We start from the raw sequence: 20,563 nt of genomic DNA, 5'->3' as shown, positions 1-20,563 counted from the left end.
CTGGGTGCAGCCTCAGATCCTCCCAGTGAGGAGGGAAACACTTCCCACGCGCAGAGATGTCAAGTCTGGGTTATATTTGGGTGAAGGGCTGAGCTTCCCCATCCTCCTCTACACATACGATGTGAAATTACACCCGAAAACCCCTCCTTTCCCATCAGAAAAAGAGGCAATAAAAAACAAACAGGAAAGTATTGACATGAAATTATTTTAGTCCTTTAGTACAGTCTGCTTCCTTCTTCACCCCCCAAAACAAGCATCGAACTTCTGGTTGGACAGCGTCAAGAGATGTCACTGAGGTGACCCCAGACTCTGTGTGCAGTTTCAAGTCTTCAGTGTAGGCATCACTGCTACTGGAACTTTGTAGGATCAGGAGCCTTTAGGATGTTGTCAATGTTTTCTATCCTTTCCTTACATAGAGGTAGCTACTGGGAATATCAGAGACAAGCTATTATTAAACAAGTGTCTCCAGGCCAAGAAATCTGTATTAGTGTGGTTATATCAACTGGTATTTTTATAAACTCTGGTTTAAAGATTTCTCAGATGGGCATGCTATTTCAAGACTTTAATGTCTTTAAAAACCAACTGATTCTTATCTTACCTCTTCCATTTTTTCTCTTCCAGACACGTCTAAAGTCACATTTCCAACTCCCCCCAATACATACACAGTACAAATAATGTTTGCAAAAAGTAAATTGACACTTTTTTTACTCACTATACAAGCATATCCCCCTCCCACTCTGTCATCGGTCACCAGAATGAAGGGGCTGGAAATCATTGGTCTGGTTCCTTTTAGAGCTGATTCCCCCAATGGATATTGCCTGGAGACTTTGGAGATGAATGAATTCTGTGGTTTGGATTAGTAGAAGCAGGTAACACACCAGAGAGATAAAAGGTCAGCCTAAGACAGGAGGGGACAGAAAATGATAGTTTCTAAGACTCAGCTGAACTGTTATAATGACCTCTGTGTCTCCTATAAATATCCATTAAGTTTATTTTGAAAAGAAATATAAATTGGTTCAGGAAGCCTAAGTTTATATATACATGCAAGCTAAGGAGGAAACTAAGATGCAAACGTAAGGTAAAAATCTTTATGTTCTTACTCTGACCTTGGACATTGCATGTCTTTGTATTTTCATTCAGTGGATAACAGTCGCTGTCTTTTCCCTGCCTTAACATATCCACTTCAAGGTCTCCATAGTGCATCTCCTCATTTTACCTCCTTCACCTATGAAACTATTGTCTTTCAAACTGTGCTGAAAATGAAACTTCAAGATTAGAAAAACTAGTACTTAATGAATATCATTATTCTAATGACAATACTATGGACTGTCTTGTGTTTCTTATCTTGGAATCTTAGGATTCCTTTCCTCTAATTTTTCTCACAGCATCTGGAAAGGGGTTTCCCACTAACAGGAAGTAGAAGTCAAGTGAAGAGAGTCTAGTTCTCATTATTCAAGAGCTAAGATACAACTGTCTTACTTTTGAGGAAAACTGATCATGTATTTCTGTCCATAAGACAAAAAGAAATCCTGAATTTTCCCCCAAACTCTCCCATAAAAATAAACAACTTTTTAAAGTCAGATGGATTTATTTTTATTTTTTGCTATGCTAGGGATTTGCACTTCAATGCTTGAGCCACATCCTAGTCCCCAGTGAAATTTTAAACAGGATATTTTCTGGAAGGAAAATACCTAAAAAGAAAATCAACAAAAACAACCAGCTCCACTGTTAGAAAAATATAATTAAAATTAAATAATAAGATAAAGGACTCAATCCCTAGACCGGGCTTTTTTGTTTTTTGTTTGTTTTTTTTTTGTGTGTGTGTGCTGGTCCAGGGGCTTGTTCCTGAGTTGTTTCTCTCTCTCTCTCTCTCTCTCTCTCTCTCTCTCAAGGCTAGTGCTCTACCACTTGAACCACAGCTCTACTTCCTGCTTTTTTTGGGTGCTTATTTGGAGATGAGTCTCCACAGGCTTTCTTGTCCCAGCTGGCTTTGAACTTCAATCTTCAGATCTCAACCTCCTGAGTAGTTAGGATTACAGGGGTGAGCCACCAGTGCCAGGCTAAGGTATATCTACATTTAAAGTCAGTATTTTAAACCACAATGAGCCTCTCCTCAGGCCTTCTTCCACAGACCTCATGATAAGATCCAGTCAAAATGACTACAAATGTCTATAGACAGTAAACTTAGTAATTAAAATCAACTTTCTGTGAATGGATTAATGGTGTTACCTTCAGACATGATGAATATCTAAAATATTTGGTGTTTAAGTAAAAACTGTGTTGTACCTATATCTGACAAAAGTCAGATTCCCAAACTGGGTGCCAGTGACTCACACCTGTAATCCTAGCTACTCAGAAGGCTGAGATCTGAGGATCTCGGTTCAAAGCCAGCCCGGGCAGGAAAGTCCGTGAGACTCTTATCTCCAATAAACCACTCAGAAAACCAAAAGTGGCGCTGTGGCTCAAGTGGTAGAGCGCTAGCCTTGAGCTGAAGGGCTGAGGGGCAGGACCCAGGCCCAGAGTTCAAGAAGCCCCATAACCAACACACGAAAATTTGTTTTTCTTTTTTTTTTTTTTTGCCGGCCATGGGGCCTGAACTCTGGGTCTGGGCGCTGTCCCTCAGCTCTTCAGCTCAAGGCTAGCGCTCTACCACTGGAGCCACAGCGCCACTTCCAGCTTTTTCTGTTTATGTGGTGCTGAGGAATCGAACCCAGGGCCTCATGCTTGCAAGGCATGCACTCTACCGCTGAGCTATCTTCCCAGCCCCGAAAATTTGTTTTTCTAAAGACAACTTGTAGCAAATATTAGAAAGCAACAGGGTATTTCTTTCTTTGTTAGGAAAAGATTTTAAAGCCCTGAGAATACAGAGGCTGAAATACAGACTTTAGAACCTAAAAAAAGAAAGCAATTTCTGTTGTCAATTCCCTATTCCTAGGTAAGACTGTTCAACAAGCCAAAACCAATCAAACACAATACTTCTAGAAGAATATCTAGTTAGAAGAAATTCAAACTTGCTAGTTAATAAACTTCATTAAAAAAAATAGAACAATCAACAAATTGTAGTGACAACCAAGATTGTAGACTGGGAATGTGGCTTAGTGGTAGAGCGCTAGCCTAGCATGTTTGAAGCCCTGGATTCGATTCCTCAGTACTGCATAAACAGAAAAAGCCAGAAGTGGTGCTATGGCTCAAGTAAAAGAGTGCTAGAGTTCAAGCCCCAGGACTGGCAAAAACAAAAACAAAAAACATTGGCCCAAAACAAATGTTCCCTTTGAACTCTCTCCTACTACCAACCTGCTCAACCAGAAAAATCCCCAAGCTTCTCTAGGAAGAAAGCACAAGGGCTCTCCTCTTCCTGAACTAGATAACCATACTAAATGAGTACAGCCACTTGCCTGTGGCACATGTGGTTGGAAATGGTGTTTGTGTCATCATTAGTTATGTCTGTTTTAACTGGCAAAGTAAGGAGGAAGAAACAATGAAGATTTTTTTTCTTCTGAATAAATACTGCTTAAGTTCATTGACAACTGGAACAGCAAAGACCAAAAGAACAGAGAACAAATATACTCATATCCCTGGGTAGACAGAAGTAGTTGGTAGTTGAAGAAGGTTTTTTTTGTTTTGTTTTGTTTTGTTTTTTGCCAGTCCTAGGGCTTGAACTCAGGGCGTAGACACTGTTCCTGAGCTTCTTTTGATCAAGGTTAGCACTCTACCACTTGAGCCATAGCACCATCTGGCTCTTTCTGTTTATGTGGTATTAAGGAATCGAACCTAGGGCTTCATGCATGCTAGGCAAGCAATCTACCACTAACTGACACTCCCAGTCCTGAAGAAGGTTCTTGACTAAAACATTTATAAGAAAGGTCATACATCCTAGATTCCAAAACTTCCAAAGTCAAAGAAAAACATTTGTCTCTTTCACTCTTCTTGACTGTGGCAGAAATCAATGCTAAACATATCAGCATCATTCATAAAGCATTTGTGTAGAAATACTTCCATTTTATAACTCTTGAATGGCTGACAGAATATTTAACAAATAGCAAGCAAAATAATATAGATGACAAGTAGGAAAGAAAATAAGACAGATCAAAAATACACCAAGTAAGAAATTCAATACATCTGGAAAATATACTCAGTCACCAACATTTCTCCTTTGGACACCTGTTCCTCACTGCCCTCAGATGCCCCAGGCCTAGATAATTGGCTGAGTTTGGAAAGAGAGAGAGAGAAAAAGAGAAAGAGAAAGGGAGGGGAGGGGAGGGGGAGAGGAAGAAGAGGGAGAGAGAGAATGAGATTGAGAGAGAGAGAGACCTAACCACACAAATTTGTCAGGCTGAACAAAGTTTACATTTCAGTAAAACATTGTGCTAGTAGTAAAAAAAAAAAAAAAAAAAAAAAAAAAGGAAATTCTTACATAAAGTTGCTCTGATATACAAAAGTGGATCTCTTCTCAGTAGCTAATGTCTTCATCATAAATACATTGAATGTAATGACATTAAATTACACCGCCATCATCTAAACTAAAAATGCTAATTTTTATGTTAAAAAATATTTACTAATTGTACTACCTTCCTATCAGTGCAGAGTAGAAGCATGGCATAAACAACTTAGTGAATCCCCTTTACGTCAGCTCCAACAGTCACATTCAGTTTCTTTACTACTGGATCAACTTGATGTTAGCATGGCAACGAAGGGAGGAACAGTGAACAATGAAACAGGTGATAAAGAACCTATGCATTAGGTTTCTGGTCAAAGGAACTGAGCAGCAGTGAACTATAATACTAACTTGATGACATAAAACTAACCAGATTAAGCTTTGAGAAGGCTGTTCCATTCTAGAAAGAATGTCAACAAATGTCAAAAGCCAAATAAGAGCTGATTAAGGTTCTGGAAGAAGGAATCAAGTCATTTAAGTATGTTTCTTGACTTTTGAGTCTCTATACTAGAAGCTATCTGAAGTTTTGATATTCAAAACTTGGCCAGGCATAAAGGGCCATGTAAACTAGTTGTTAAAAAAAACAATATTTTCAAGCTACTAGGTTTTAAGTCTTTAAGTTGTAAAAAATATCTCAAGCTTACCTGTTCCTGTACAAATATTTTACCCTTGGTTGCCTGAAGAAATGACCAGAATTCCAGGAAGGATAGTTTTTCATGTGATGAACAAGTTATTAAGGTACCCAGAAAAGAATCAACATTTTCCTTTGAAGCATCTGTAGTCTCTTTTAGCACAGTATGTAAAGCTTTACTCAACCGACAGAATTAGCTCTTTATTCCCAGGGCTTGACCCTGCCCTCTACTTTTTGTTTTACTGACCTTATGTAAGTGTATCACACATTCAGCTTCCAGCTGTTTCCTCTTATTTCTCTAGCTTCCTCTTTCTCCACCTCTCCTTTCACTTTCTCTCCCCTTTCATTCAGCAGTGAATGCTCAGGAACAGATGGTTAGTAGTCAACCCAAGCCAGTGAAAACACTTCCTGTGCATCAGGTATGAAGCAAGCCCTGAAATAGATTCTGTCAAGGTTGGAATACACATAATTTCTGACTTTTCATTTTAGATGGGGAAGTCACAATACACTTATTTTCAGACCAATTCTTTACATAATATATGGGATGATAAAATCCATTAGTGATACTTCTCAGGGACAAGATGGTTATTTGCATCAGATCTATTAACTATTACAGCAATTTTCACAATTTCCTACATAGTATATTTAGTAAAACTGATGCCAGAAGTTGTACAGATTTCGGACACAGATTTAGCTAAGGTAGTTTACTCTGATCATTTAAGGTAAAAAGGTCCAAGTGTGAACTATAATCTGTAATCTGGTATGATTAATTTTCTCATCAGAGAAGAGGACAGGCCCAGGTACCAGTGGCTCATGTCTGTAAATCCTTACTATTGAGGAAGCTGAGATCTGAGGGTAATGTTTCAAACCAGCCTGGACAAATCTGAGATGCCAATCTCTAACAAAAAAAAGTTGTAAATAGAGGTATAGCTCAAGTCATAGAGCACCAATCTTGAGTGGAAAAAGCTAAACAAGAGCAACAAGCCCCTTAGTTCAAATTCTAGTATTGCTCTCCTCCCAAAAAAGAATAGCCTAAGGCTGGTTAAACCGCTCAAGTGGTTAGAGGGCCAGCCTAGAAAGCACAAGGAGTAATGCCATCCCTATCCCCTTCCCTCTCCCTCTCCCTCTCACCTCTGCCCCCCCCCCCCAAAAAAAAGGCTAAGGGCTAAGAGCACTTGATTAACATGTGTAAGGTCCTGAGTTTCAGTACAGTGACAAGCAAAACAAAAGTAAGCTCAAAATAAACCATGTCCTAGAGCAGGTTCAAGATGGAAACTTGTGAAAAAGCATGGAAAGTGGACTGTACACAAGTCCTGTATCTACAACAGTAGTTCTCAAATAGAGGATTCTCATGGTAGCTTGAAGAGCTCACGTATATCAGACCTAATCCACATTGCATAGATGTCACCTAAAGAAAAAAATCTTAGATACAGTCCCAAATTAAGGCCATGATAATTCCAACATAAAACAATGCTCTGAATATTTAATTGGAAAAACAAAGACCTCTCTCCTTAGAAAAACTGTCACAGAATTATTGCATGTTATTTCAGTAAATATTTATTGAGCACTTACTAAATGCCATAAATTGTACTAGTCACTTGGAATAGTTTCAAGGATCTCCAGTGGCGAAACCAGGACTTAAAAATAACTATAATCCATTTACACATTTGTACAAAGCAGAAAGGAGGCAAATTTTTAGAGGGGCTATATGTTCCTTACATAATAATACCAAATCAGACTTCCAACTCATGGGCACTCTAAGTGATGGCTTTGACAATGCAGATCATCTAAGGTTATTGAATATATAAACTAATAGAAGGATGAACCCTCAAGCTAAATATAATGCAAAATTTTTTGACTATGTGCCAGTCCTGAGGCTTGAACTTAGGGCCTGGATACTGGTAGAGTGCTTGCCTAGCATGCATGAAGCCCTGGGTTCCTCAGTACCACATAAGCAGAAAAAGCCAGAAGTGGTGCTGTGACTAAAGTGGCAGAGCTCTAGCTTTGAGCAGAGAGCTCAGGGACAGAGCCCAGGCCCTGAGTTTAAGCCCCAAGACTGTCAAAAAAAAAAAAAAAGACTGGTGCTCTACCACTTGAACTACAGCTTCACTTCCAGCTTTTTGGTGGTAAAATGGAGACAGTAGCTATGATTACAAGCATGAACACTAGCACTGGACTTACAAATATTTTTATTACAAAGTAGAAAATGGACAGTTGCCACACACTGGCTTTTAAAACTTATCCAGAGTAGTAAATAATCTAGTGTTGCTTTTTTGGATCTTACTAAGAGAAATTACTATTAGGAATTTATTTAAGTGTATACCTAGCTATTGAGTATATGCAGATATTTGTAGACATTTACCTATTTCTAGGTTATTTTGTATCCTGCCTTTTATAGATTGCTGCCTAGTTACAGGGTGGCTGATCAGGCCCTAACTTCTGAAGAGCCTGCTGTTTTATCATAAGACTGGTTTGACTAGGAGTCACAAAAGGGTAAAAGTCACTGATAGCTGGCTGTGCTGTGCACATTGAAAATCAAAGGAGCAAAGCACTGTCTTGAGGCTGGGCTCTGGGCCATGGGCACTCTAATTACATGAACCAGTCTAGAATAGTCTGGAATAGCCCCCAGCTTCCAGGGTTAAGAACATGGATGGAACACAGCACCATGGGACACTCTAGTGGCAGGAAATAGGTATTACAGGTGTTCATGAGTCAGACAACATTCTCCCCTTAGAAAACCTCCCATCTAGCAAAGGCAAACTGGCAAAAAGCAGAAGGGTGATAGGTGACCTAATTCAAGTTTTGGTCCTGCCACTTCAGCATCTCAGAAGCTGTTTCCTCAAATTGCCAAGTGAGGCTAATGAAATTTAAAGCGTATTGAAGAATAAAACAAATCAGAATTTACGAAACATCATGCAGTGTGGCTCATACCTATTTAGGAGAGAGTGGTTAGGAGGATCTCAGTCTGAAGCTGGACCCAAATTAAAGCCCAAGACCCTAACTGAAAAATAAAACAAAAAGGGCTGGGAGTGCGGCTCAAGTAGTAGAGAACTTGCCTAGCAGATGTGAGGCTGAGTTTAAATTTGAATGTTGAGTAGGACCCTGATGGCTCACGTCTATAATCCTATCTACTCAGGAAAGGCTGAGATCTGAGAACCATAGCTAAAAGCCAGACAGGGCAGGCTAAGTCCATGAAACTTCTCTCCAATAAACTACTCAGAAAAAGCCGGATATGGCATTGTGGCTCAAGCAGTAGACCTCTAGCCTTGAGAAAAAGAACCTCAGTGACCAGGCCCTGAGTTCAAGCCAACAACCAGCAGGCACACATGTGCACATACACACACACAGCCACAGGATTCAGTGTCTGGGGGAAACACACAAAACTAGAAAACAATAAGAGGCTATAACTGCATGTAAATATGATACACTATATAAACATGCTGAAAGCAAAGCATAGAATGCAATTAAGAATGCTTCAGAGCAGGGTTCCATAGCTCATGCCTGTAATACTAGCTAATGGGCAGGCAGGCTAAGATCTGAGGATCTGTTCAAAGCCAGCCCAGGCAGAAGTCTTGAGATTCTTATCTCCAATTAACCACCAGAAAACTGAAGTGGCATTGTGGCTTAAAAATGGTACAGTGCTTGAGCAAAAAGATCTCAAGGAGGGGCTGGGAATGTGCCTTAATGATAATAGTGCTTGCCTAGCACAAATTTGATTCCTCAGTACCTAAACAAAAAAAAAGTGGGAAGTGGCCTAGCTACTCAGGAAGCTGAGATCTGAGGGTCCCAATTTAAAAGCCAGCCCTGGCAGACTCTTATCTGGAGACTCTTATCTCCAATAAACCACTCAGAAAACTGGAAGTAGTGCTATGGCTTGAGCTGAAGAGCTGAGGGACAGCGCCCAGGCCCTGGGTTCAACCCCCATGACCAACAACAAAAAAGCAGCTCAGGGATAGTGCTCAGGCCCAGAGTTCAAGCCCCAGGACTGGCCAAAAGAAAAAGAGCTTTGGGAGGGAAGGGTTGACCATTGTCCAAAAAGAAATGTACTCGCTACCTGACCTGTGACACTGTGACCCCTCTGTTATGTCACCTTTATAACAAGTTTAAAAACAAAGCTTCAGTCATTAGCTGTCCGAGATAAAAGCTTGTTGCCTGTGGAATTTGGGGTACAAAGAGTGAAAATGTATGCACATTGGGAAGCCTGGCTTTGATAAACTGATTTAGATAGTTGGTTTTGATTAGGTCATGTAATGTTTTGACTTCCAAATAAAAAAAAAATAATGTACTCTCCACTCTCTTTAATCTCAATATAATCTTCATATATACAGCCTACGGAGGTATAATCTGTAATCCCAGCCCTTGGAAAACTAAGGCAGAAGGATTTTGAGTTTGAAGACAGTCTATCTCAAAAACAACAAAAACAGCACCCAGGTTTCCTAGGTAAGAATCAAGCTAAGAACGTGAAAAGGAGACTGGAGGTGGTTTTTGGTTTTTTGTTTAAAGACGTGTGGTGTACTCCTGTCTAACCTCCCTAACCTCCCAACTTCTAAAATTCGAGATGTGAGCCATTACATTTGGCTAATGCCAAATGTAGTTTCTTTGAGACATGGTCTTGCTGTGTAGCTGGGACTGGCCTTCAACTAACAATCTTCAATCTCGGCCTCCAAAGTTCTGGAAGCCTGGGATTACAGTTACCTGCCATTTCTAGCTTTATGACATCAATTCCTTAGGATACTTTTTTTTTGGGGGGGGGGAACCAGACCTGGGAGCATATACTTGGGTCCTGTCCCTTAGCTTTTTTTTTTTTTTTTTTTTTTTTTTTTGTCGGTCGTGGGGCTTGAACTCTGGGCCTGGGCGTTATCCCTCAGCTCTTCAGCTCAAAGTGAGCACTCTACCACTTGAGCTACAGCGCCACTTCCGGTTTTCTGGTGGTTTATTGGAGATAGGAGTCTCACGGTCTTTCTTGCCCGGGCTGGCTTTGAACCGCGATCCTCAGATCTCAGCCTCCTGAGTAGCTAGGATTACAGGCGTGAGCCACCAGCGCCGGGCTTGTCCCTTAGCTTTTTGAGCAAAGCTAAGGCTCCATCACTTGAGCCACAGCTTTACTTCTGGCTTTTTGGTGATTAAGGCTCATAAACTTTCCTGCTTGGGTTAGCTTTGAATCATGAGCCTCAGATCTCAGCCTCCTGAGTTGCTAGGATTATAGGCATGAGCCACAAATGTCCAGCTAAGTATGCACATTTTATGAGCAAACTAATCTTTCTTAGCCTCACATTTAAAGAGGAATTATTTGAACAGTTAGAATTACAGTACTTTTCTCCAATAGTCCACTCAGTTACCCACAGTTTGTGAACTAGACTTATCTATAACACTTTCTTCCTAGGGAATAATTAACCCTCATCAGTATTATATTTGGTTCACTGAGAAAGTGCAATTTTTTCATTAAGAAAAATTATAGGGGCTGGGAAGGTGGCTCAGTGGTAGAACGCTTGCCTTGTATGCCTGAGGCCCTGGGTTCGATTCCCCAGCACCACATAAGCAAAAAGAAAAAAGCCGGAAGTGGCGCTGTGGCTCAAGTGGTAGAGCGCTAGCCTTGAGCTGAAGAGCTGAGGGACAGAGCCCAGGCCCCACGACTGGACCCAAAAAAAAAAAAAAAAAAAGAAAAATTATGTAAGACACTCAGTAGTAATTTACAAGGAACTAAATGCATGTTGGAGAAAGCTTTAAGTAGCTTGCTTTTTATAGACTCAAGAATCAAGGGGCTGGGAAGGTGGCTCAGTGGTAGAGCGCTTGCCTTGCATGCCTGAGGCCCTGGGTTCGATTCCTCAGCACCACATGAGCAAAAAGAAAAAAGCTGAAAGTGGCACTGTGGCTCAAGTGGTAGAGCACTAGCCTTGAGCTGAAGAGCTGAGGGACAGCGCCCAGGCCCAGAGTTCAGGCCCCACGACAAGACCCCCCCCCCAAAAAAAAGAATCAAGTATGAGCCAGGAGCTGGTGGCTCATGCATATAATCCTAGCTATTCTGGATGCTGAGATCTGAGGCTCACAGTTCAAAGTCAGTTCAGGCAATAAAGTCTGTGAGACTCTTATCTCCAATGAACTACTCAGTAAAAGCCAGTAGTGGTGCTGTGGCTCAAGTGGTAGAATGTCAAGCTTTAAGCAAAAAGGAGCTCAGGGACTGTGCCCAGGCTGAGTTCAAGCCCCAGAACTGGCAAGGAAAAAAAAATCAATTATGACTTGAGCTGAACCTTTGAGGATGGTTAGGATTTGAAGGAAGGTATTTGCAAAGTGGGGACACACAGAAACAAAACCAAACATGGTATTTACCAACTAAAATCAGAGTTAATAGTGATAAATGGACTCACATTAAGTGAGTGATAGTTTTTGTAAGGTCACAATTGACCTTACTATATACAAAAATGAGTCACTGAAACCAGTATGAGACTTTAGTAGTGAATTTTGTACTGCTTAAAAACATTTTAGATTTCTAGTTAATGTGAACTTGACAATTCTAGTTTCTAGGCATGCCTCTGCTAAGGATAAAAGATATTGTGCCCAGACATTCAAGGTTCAAAATCAACGTGGACAGTAAAGACTCTAATTTATTTCTTTGCAGTCAATCATCTCCCATTTAACCAGCAAAAAGCCAGAAATGGAGGTGTGGCTCAAGGGGCATAGGAACAGCTTTGAGGGAAAAGCTAACCAAGAATGTGAGACCAAGTTCTAGCCCCAGTACTGGCATACACATACAAAATTATCTAAGACTCAGTTCCATTCAAGGTTTCCTTTTCTTTGCTACATGCTACATCTATTGTCAGTCCTGTAAGGGCCTGGGAACTGTCCCTGATCTTTTGCTCAAGGCTAGCTAGCACTCTACCACTTGAGCCACACCACTTCTGTTTATGTGGTACTAAAGAATCAAACCCAGGGCTTCATACATGGTAGGCAGGTACTCTATCACTAAGTCATATTCCCAGCCCTACATCTACTCTTATGTAATGAACTTTGCTACCATTCATCCCAAACTAGTAAAAACTTTCTAATATCCAACACCTCACATTCCTGCCCAGGCTGGCTTTGAACTGCTATCCTCAGATCTCAGCCTCCTGAGTTGCTAGGATTATAGATGTGAGTCTCTAGTGCCCGGTAGCTTGTACCATTTTAACCAGTCCAAGTTTAGTCACTTTTTTTTTGGTCGGTCATGGGGCCAGAACTCTGGGCCTGGGCGCTGTCCCTCAGCTCTTCAGCTCAAGGCTAGCACTCTACCACTTGAGCCACAGCGCCACTTCCGGCTTTTTCTGCTTATGTGGTGCTGAGGAATCGAACCCAGGGCCTCACACATGCCAAGGCAAGCACTCTATCACTGAGCCACCTTCCCAGCCCCTAGTCACTTTTACAAAGGGAATTCCAGATTTTCATTTGTGGCTTGAGAACCACTTTTATCAGCTATGGCTATTGGGCTTGTACTCAGGGCCTGGCACCATTCGAGCCTCTTTGTGCTTTTCAAAGCTGGAGCTCTACCACTTAAGTCACAGTGCCCCTTCTGGTTTTTGAGTGGTTAACTGGATAAGGGTCTCTTGGGGATTTTCCTGCCTGGGCTGGCTTTGAACCACATTCCTCACCTCCGCCTTCTGAGTAGAGAATTATCGGCATGAACCACTAGTGCTAAGCTTGAGTGTCACTTTCATGTTAGCTTTTTTGCACTTAATTCTAGGAGAAAGTGCTTACTTCCAGGGAATAAAGGCACTTATATAGAAATAATTTTTTAGAAGAAATGTTAATATTATGATTACCCGAGTACACATCTGGCTCAGTTACATATTCCCATGTTTTGTTTTGCGACACAACCACCCTGTACCTCAGCTACGATATGCTACCCTTCTTTTACAGTAAATTTCCTTGTTTGTGTCATAGCTCCCCCTAGTGGCTCTATGGTTTCCTTTATTTACTCCAATGGAGGGAGTAAATCTGGCAACCCTGTAATTTTAACGGTTTTGTTCAATGTGTACACCACTTTAGTAACCTACATCCTTTCAATTTCTAGGTAGTCTTCATGTTGATAGTTCTCATCAATAACTGACACATGGTAATTCTAAGGTATAAGATGAGGAATTACTTTTTAACCTGATGCTCAAATCCTTTTTAAGATAAAGCACTCAGGCTGAGCTCTTGGAAATATTGTTACAAGTCTTGCTTACCTGTCTAAATGGTAAATGATAACCTCCTTATGAAAAGATATATGACTTCTCTTGCTTTGATAACCCAAACTGGCCATGGCACGTGAGGCCCTGGATTCAAATTCCCAGCAGACAGGGAAAAATAACAAAAAGCAAGCTGTAACTGATGTAGATGTTATTTCCAAAATTCTGTAAGACAAAAAAAGACCTATTCACAACTTATTTTCTGATTACCACTGAAGCACCTTATTTTCTGGTGATACTAATGTTTTGAACACAAGGCCATGCCCAAGCCTGATTTTTATAATAGAAAAGATCTTCCTCTTGATCTCTATGAATACAAACTTTCAGGGTTGCCCAGCATATAGCTTTCAAACCTAGCAAGCACTCCAAAATCTGCACTTACAGGTACAAGTGCCAGTTTGATCACTTAACTTGACAGGTCTATGTCTAAAGCAAGTTACTCAAAAAGCACTACAGACGCCAACTACAGACGCTTTCCTCATAGGATTAAGTAGGTCATGTTCCAAAGTAGAAACAACTACTTTAAAACAGTAGTACTGCAACATGTACTGATTTTAATGGAATCTAAGTGTTCTACGTCTGCTGTAGCAAGATTATACTGTGGGTCATCTTTTCTTCCACTAGCTAAAATTCAGAGGATCCCATGTTTTCACTCACCATCTTTTTTTTTTTTGCCAGTTCTGGGGCTTGAACTCTGGGTCTGGGCTCTGTCCCTGAGCTCTTCTGCTCAAGGCTAGCTTTCTACCACTTGAGCCACAGTGCCATGTCCAGCCTTTTCTGTTTGTGTGGTACTGCAGAATCAAACCCAGGGCTTCATATGTGCTAGGCAAGCCCCCTACCAAGCCACATTCCTAGTCCATCTAACTCTTGCTTTACACAGCAATAAACCCGTGTTACCTAGTGCAGTTCTACAACTGTTACCCAAACCTGAGGATGTCTTTGGAATTCAGTTTTTAAAGCACATTTAATACCTTACATATATAGGTAAATGAAATGCCCTTACCAAGTCTGTAATAAAAAATGAAGTATACTAGTACTTCTGTAGAAGTCACATTTAGTATGAAATCACCAATCCTGATCAGTTTTACATTCAATTGGCTTAGCAACAAATGTTATCTGCTGTATTCTTAGTTCCTTAACATTTCAAAATTGTGGGTAAGATTGTGAATGTTTTCTTGCCTTCATACTTCATATTGTGATACAAGCCAGAGGTAGTTAAAACAAAAACTTGAGTCTAGTACTTTCTCCTTTTAATACTACAGTAAATAACATACATAAACTTATTTCAGTCTTACAAATTTCACATACAAAGCAAAAAAGGCAAACATGAAATTCATCTTACCACAGAAACTTGAAAATAGCACCAGCCCTAATTAACAAGACATTATTTGTAGACAAGTTAAAAAAGCTAACTCTAGAATTAATCATATCAAACAAGCACTAAGATGGGTGTATGAACACTTGGAATTTATTAAAGGTATAACAGAAAAATACCATTGTATATATATAAGAGGAATTACACTCCAAGCATTAGTTTTTAAAGTAAGATTCAGATCCCAAATAATTAGGAGCCAGAAAATAGGTTTCTTACCTTTTGTCTCCCATAGGATATAGGCTGAACAGCAAGATGAGTTATTCAGATGTTATGAAAAATAATTGCTTCTTAGAGACTTAAGGGCTTTCTTGGTTAGAAAAAAAGCTAATCATTGGTTCCCTACAATATTCTAAAGGGACATAGAAGGGAAAAATTCAAAAGTTTTTATAACTCCAAAATTTCTTCTAATTGCCAATATACAGAGGTCAACTTTCTAAGACCAGAAGTCCCAAATTTAGTTCAGCTTAAATAAAAACCTACACTCATCTACCTTTCCTACATACGCACCAAGTCCTTTCTAATCAAGCTTATTGAGGAAAGAATACTTTCAACTCAGGTTTGGAACTACCCTGCCAGTAGAGCACTTTTAAACAGACTACCTTGAGTAAAGGCCATTTCTATCTCAGCACTGCTTCCAAAATATTTAACTCACTCAGATTTGCTTACAATTAACCTTCCAAAAATTATATTCTTAAATCATTCATATCCCTTTAATAACCTGATGCATTGTGGAATATCCTACACACACACACAAAGCAAATTAGCCACACCTATGAACTGAAACCCGTTTCATCAAGATATGTTACCATATCCCAATCACTCTTGCACACATCTCCCCCTATCAAAATGTTTCCCCTAGATTTTAAAATATCCTCTGAATAAACAAATCTAGCCTTGCAATTGTAAGGTCTGTCTTTTGTTGGAGACATGGAAGAGTAGTTATTTGTTCTAAGTAAATGAGGAAACTGCAAGACTAAGGACTTTAATAAAACTCCTAATCTCCAAACTCAAGATGAAAATTTTGCAGCAAGGGTCTGTCAAAGGTAAGCACTAATAGGCTGCAAAACTACTTCTATAGAAAATGTTTGGAGAGACTAATCTGATGGCTGAGTTTTACAAAGCAGACTCATCTAAATAAGCAATCATCTATCTTCTGGTATAGTTATTTCAAAAGGGAAAGGTGAACTGGGTGCTCACCTTTCAATTCTAGCTAGTCAAGAGGCTGAGATCTGAGGATTGAGGTTACAAACCAGTCTGGGTAGATTCTTATCTCAAATTAACCAGCAAAAAGAAAGAGGTATGGCTCAAGTGGTAGAGCACCAGCCTTGAGCAAACTGGCTGAAGTACCTAAGTGTAAGCCCCAGTACTGGCACCCTTCCCTGAAAAAGTGATTTGTATTGACTTTCCAATACATTTGTGCTAAACATTCAGCACTTCACTTCTATGATAGTTCCATGGAAAATACCAAAGACTATCTCCACTAGTATTTACTAGTCATCACCAATTCTACACAAGTCTGTTAATTAAATGACCAATAAGCACTATCTGGCTTTTTTCCATTTAGCGAAGTAGTTACTTTTTCAGACTACATCATCCTCCATTGCCATATTACATATGTAACTCCCTTAACATTTTTTCATTCCTTTAAAACTTTCACAATTAACAGTTAAGAGTCAGTTAATACCATTTATTAGCTTGCCTTTCAAGACTCTTTACTAATAAACACAAAAATCAGGATCTTATCTTACTTATCAAAATAAAGGATCAATTGTTAAGAGACTAGTTACCCAGTTAAAATCTTATATGAAGAGGAAAAAGGACAACCATGCATAGTTTTTTAAAAAATGTTTATTTTTTCAAAGAAAAACGGCAATAGCCAATTGGAAACCTATTCATTCTTCAACTCCAATTTGTTTTCTTTAAATTTAGAAGTGACTTACTGATTTACTATTTTAAACAAACCCCCCCTTTCCCCTTTAAATGTTTACCATCTACTCGTGCTGAATCCTTCCAAGGAGATTGCTCCAGCGTATTATCTCCAGGTCCTCGCTTTGCTCCTTTTACCAAAAAATGCAAAACACAATTCCATCGTGCATCTTAAGGGCTCCAATCGTCAAAAATAGGAAAAAAAAAATCTTTGGAATAGCCAATTAAGTTGAATAAAGAAAAAATCCACACGAATGCGGTTTGGTTGGGGCAGGAATCCACTCCTATGTTCCTGGTAATCTGATCCCGCTCCATGAATCCTTGTAATTCATCCTCCCTATCCTATCCACATTATGATTTGAATCCAATGATCCAGCTCCAAGGATTGGGATCCAGTGAGCCCTCTCCAATCCAAACCTTTATAACCAGCAAAACCAAAAAAGAGGAGGCAAAACGTTAGATACTGTAATCAAAAAAGGTTTCTGGGGAATGATGAGTTATGTCTGTCATCAGTTTAACAGATGTACATCAATAACTATCAAATTCCCCAAAACAAGTTTCTGTATGGTGTCAGATAAACTTTAGAAACTTAATTATCATAGAGACTAATTGGAAGAAGCATTTTATATTTACAGTTCAACTGATAATGCCAACACTTGTTACTGTACAGCATATCACGGCTTTGTGGTTGCAAAGTGTTATGTAGTTGAAAGTTTACTGGTACTGCTACCCATCTAAGTCTAAACTAAATCTAATACTCCCATCTGTAATTTAATTTGTAAATTAAAGTGTTTTAAACATGAGTCAATTATGAGTATTAGCTTATAAAGGGGGAAGGTGACTTAAAAAATACTCCCAACTAGATTATCTACATCAATATGTTGGAATTCTATATTTTGCTGTAATTTTGTCTTAAAAAAATGAAATTGCAACGCTCTATCAGTCACACAGAGGACATGCAGATTTAGCAGTATTGATATTATACTCTATCTGGTTGGACTTAAAAGACACCCTGTACCCACATGTACACCAACAGGAGATCACACATTAACAGTTGTAACTAAGGACTGTGACAAATTAGCCATTTCTTCCCACATTAGTCCCTATTAAAACAAAAAGGGGGGGGGCAAAATAATTGTTACAAAATGGGCCATGTAATTTTGCCACAATTGCCAAGGTTTAAAGAGCAGCAATTGTAGCTGAAGTTAACTGCATGTTTGCAAATGTTTTAAGATACATAAAGTCAATTTTAATATTTGCCTTTAGTATAAGGTCAATACTGCCAATTTCATCTGTGACAATAGCACTTGGAGTCATACCATTGCCTCCATTATTGATCTGATCCTCCTCAATCCTCCTTTTGACAATCCTAAAATGATTGAAATGTGCTCCACAATCCTTAATCCAAAGCATTCTTAATCCATCTCTTCAGATATGTCTACAGAAAGACACATGAAAAGCAAGATAAACATAAGAACTTCCCCAGGTAAGAACCACAAATATCCCCAACATCCCAGTTCACACAAACCAGAGCAGAATAGACATTTACACAGTATCACAGTCTGAAGAGCATGGAAAGTTAACTAAATTTAAACAATCCTGTCTATGACATCACTTAAAATACAATTTGTCAAAGACATGAGGGGAATGTAGATGTTAGGAGCAAAGGGATATTACACAAGAATGCAATTCAACACTTTAGCCCATTCTGAACAAAACAGTTTGAATTAAAAAATGAAAAGATTGTACTGAGTAAAGGAAAACTGTATACAACATGGGTTCTACAAAAAGTGTCACCAATCATTTTATGTACGAGAGCGAGATCTGCTATGACGGGGAGAATAGCGTGGTGATCCTCTGCTTCTCCTTGGGGAGTAACTGCGACTCCTGCTGTTGCTTCTGCTACGGCTTCTGCTACGACTACGGCTTCGAGATCGAGATCTTCCATAACTTGGACTTCTGGGCCCATCAACTTTAACTCGGATGTAGGCAGTTTCTCCCTATTGGATAGACAGAACTTTCCATTGAAAGATCTAAGCTTTCACCTGTCTTCAGGCATGCTGAATGAACACAAAGTAACTAAAACCAGGTATCTGGCAATTTACTTGGACACTCTTGCCTGAATCCTTACCTGCAATTCCACTGTTAAGATCATTGTATCCAATTCTGGCCAAAGAAAAAAAATAAGTGTATAACCTACCTCGTGAGATCTAAACTTAGTGTTATCCAGTTTTCGAACTGCATAGGTCATATCTTCCTTCCGTACAAACTCCACGACACCAGTGCCATCTCGGTAAACATCAGCATAACATACATCACCTGCTTCACGCATGTGATCCTTTAAATCCTGCCAGCTTCCACTTGGAGGGAGTCCTGAAAAAGTGATTTCCCCCTCCTTAGTACCAATCATCTCAAGTTTCTTACAAGCACATCGGAACAAAGATTATTTTAAAATGCTTGATGGTACTTAAGTGTGTCCAGGTAAAGAGCTGGTAAGATCCAGAGTCCAAATTTATTTGTAAAGGATCTTCGTATTCTAGTACCGCAACCTAATTTGGGCAAATCACCAACCACAGTAATCTTTATTTACTAAATTCAACCCCCAAAATGAAGTAATTTAAGACCTACCATGAAAAAAAAAAAAATTGTCACCGTCAAACCCGTCATGCAAGGCTAAAAAAATTTAACCCAACAAAGAGAGGAGTAAGCGAACTCACCAGAGACAACCACTCTGTTTTCAGAACGCCTCGATGGGGGACCATAGCGGCCTCGGGGAGCTCCACCACCTCCACCCCCGCCGCCGCCTCGGCCGGTTCCGCGGCCGCTTCGAGGAAACTCCACCCGCAGACGGTATCCATCGTAATCGTAGCCGTCGCGACCGTACACCGCGTCCTCCGCGTCTCTGCGTGATCACAGAAAAGCACACGGGATGAGGGAAGGGAGAGAGAGAGACCCGCAGGGGACGCTTCACCCGGTCCGGAAGGAGCGGACCCCGCACATGCGCACCCACGCTGGAAGAGCCCCACATGCGCCGCATAATAGGCCGGCCCCTCCCCCACCCCGGGACACGCCAGGCTCGCGACCGCGACACCAGCCCTCCGCGCCTCAGTTTCCCGCTCCGGCCCTGCGGATGGGTTCTGCGGGCGGGGGGAGGGGGGCGTCCAAGGCACCCCCGTCACCGGAGAGGCCACACCGACTCGGTTCCTTACCCGACTCCTGCAGGGGCGATAGCGCCTCGTCCCCAGCCTAAGAGCCCCTCCTTCCCCATTATGTGCAGGCCTCGGGAGCCTGCCCCAACTACTCCAGCCTATTTCCGTAAGGCCGCAAGCCCCACGCTGCCTCACCGCGGGTCCTCGAACTCAACGAAGGCGAAGGGCGGTCCTCCGCGGCGATTCTTGAGGTCGATGTCGCGGATAGCGCCGTATTTATAAAACACGTCCTCAATGTCCTTGGTTCGGATGTCTGGAGGTAAGTTTCCCACGTAGATGCGGCAGTCGTTGTTCCCTGCCGGGCCACGAATCACACCACCTCCCGACATGGCGGCGACGAAAAAGCGCGGACTCGAGACGAGGCCTTCCCACCAAGCCTAGCGAAAGGCAGAGCGAGCCCGCGGCGGCACCACGTCTTCCGCGGCCCCTCCAAAATGGCGCCTTTATCTGCGCGGCGCACGGATATGGGAGGGGGGGAAAAGGAAGAGAAGCGGGAGGAAGCGGCTTTTTTATCTTAACACGCACGCGCAAGAGCGTAACGGGTTTAAGAGAACGACGCTCGCGCACGCGCGTCGTCGCCCTCCGCCCGGAGAGGAAAAAAGTCCCCCCCACCCCATCCCACGCTGCCCCGAGTGCACCGTGGCTAGGTGGGGCGACCAAGCCCTTTGGCGAAAATTATATTTCTCTCCTGAAAGAGGTGATTAGTCCCTTCCGTGCCTTCAAGAATAGCCTGCTTTCTCGGCCACGGTCCTCTATAAAAACAACGCCGCGCTTTGAAAGGATTTG

General features: G+C 41.0%; 1 protein-coding gene and 1 long non-coding RNA gene across 2 annotated transcripts; both read right to left on the bottom strand.

Moving 5' to 3' along the window:
• Positions 1 to 139: 139 nt before the first annotated feature.
• LOC138807446 (uncharacterized) lies at positions 140 to 13,706 on the bottom strand. The gene is made up of 3 exons (XR_011366153.1): positions 13,265 to 13,706; positions 5,314 to 5,511; positions 140 to 898 (listed from the first exon to the last, which is right to left on the bottom strand). It is a non-coding gene; the product is annotated as an uncharacterized lncRNA (long non-coding RNA).
• Positions 13,707 to 16,654: 2,948 nt separating this feature from the next.
• Srsf1 (serine and arginine rich splicing factor 1) lies at positions 16,655 to 20,300 on the bottom strand. The gene is made up of 4 exons (XM_069993221.1): positions 19,913 to 20,300; positions 19,286 to 19,470; positions 18,769 to 18,941; positions 16,655 to 18,568 (listed from the first exon to the last, which is right to left on the bottom strand). Exons 1-4 carry the CDS (start codon positions 20,104 to 20,106, stop codon positions 18,374 to 18,376), a joined length of 747 nt encoding a protein of 248 aa, XP_069849322.1. The 5' UTR covers positions 20,107 to 20,300; the 3' UTR covers positions 16,655 to 18,373.
• Positions 20,301 to 20,563: the final 263 nt, after the last annotated feature.

This window comes from Dipodomys merriami, unplaced genomic scaffold, assembly GCF_024711535.1.
Source record: "Dipodomys merriami isolate MVZ:Mamm:240054 unplaced genomic scaffold, mDipMer1.0.p SCAF_42, whole genome shotgun sequence".
Lineage (NCBI taxonomy): Eukaryota > Metazoa > Chordata > Mammalia > Rodentia > Heteromyidae > Dipodomys > Dipodomys merriami.
The sequence above is the reverse complement of the archived record's forward strand: the minus strand, read 5'-3'. Positions and strand labels throughout refer to the sequence as shown.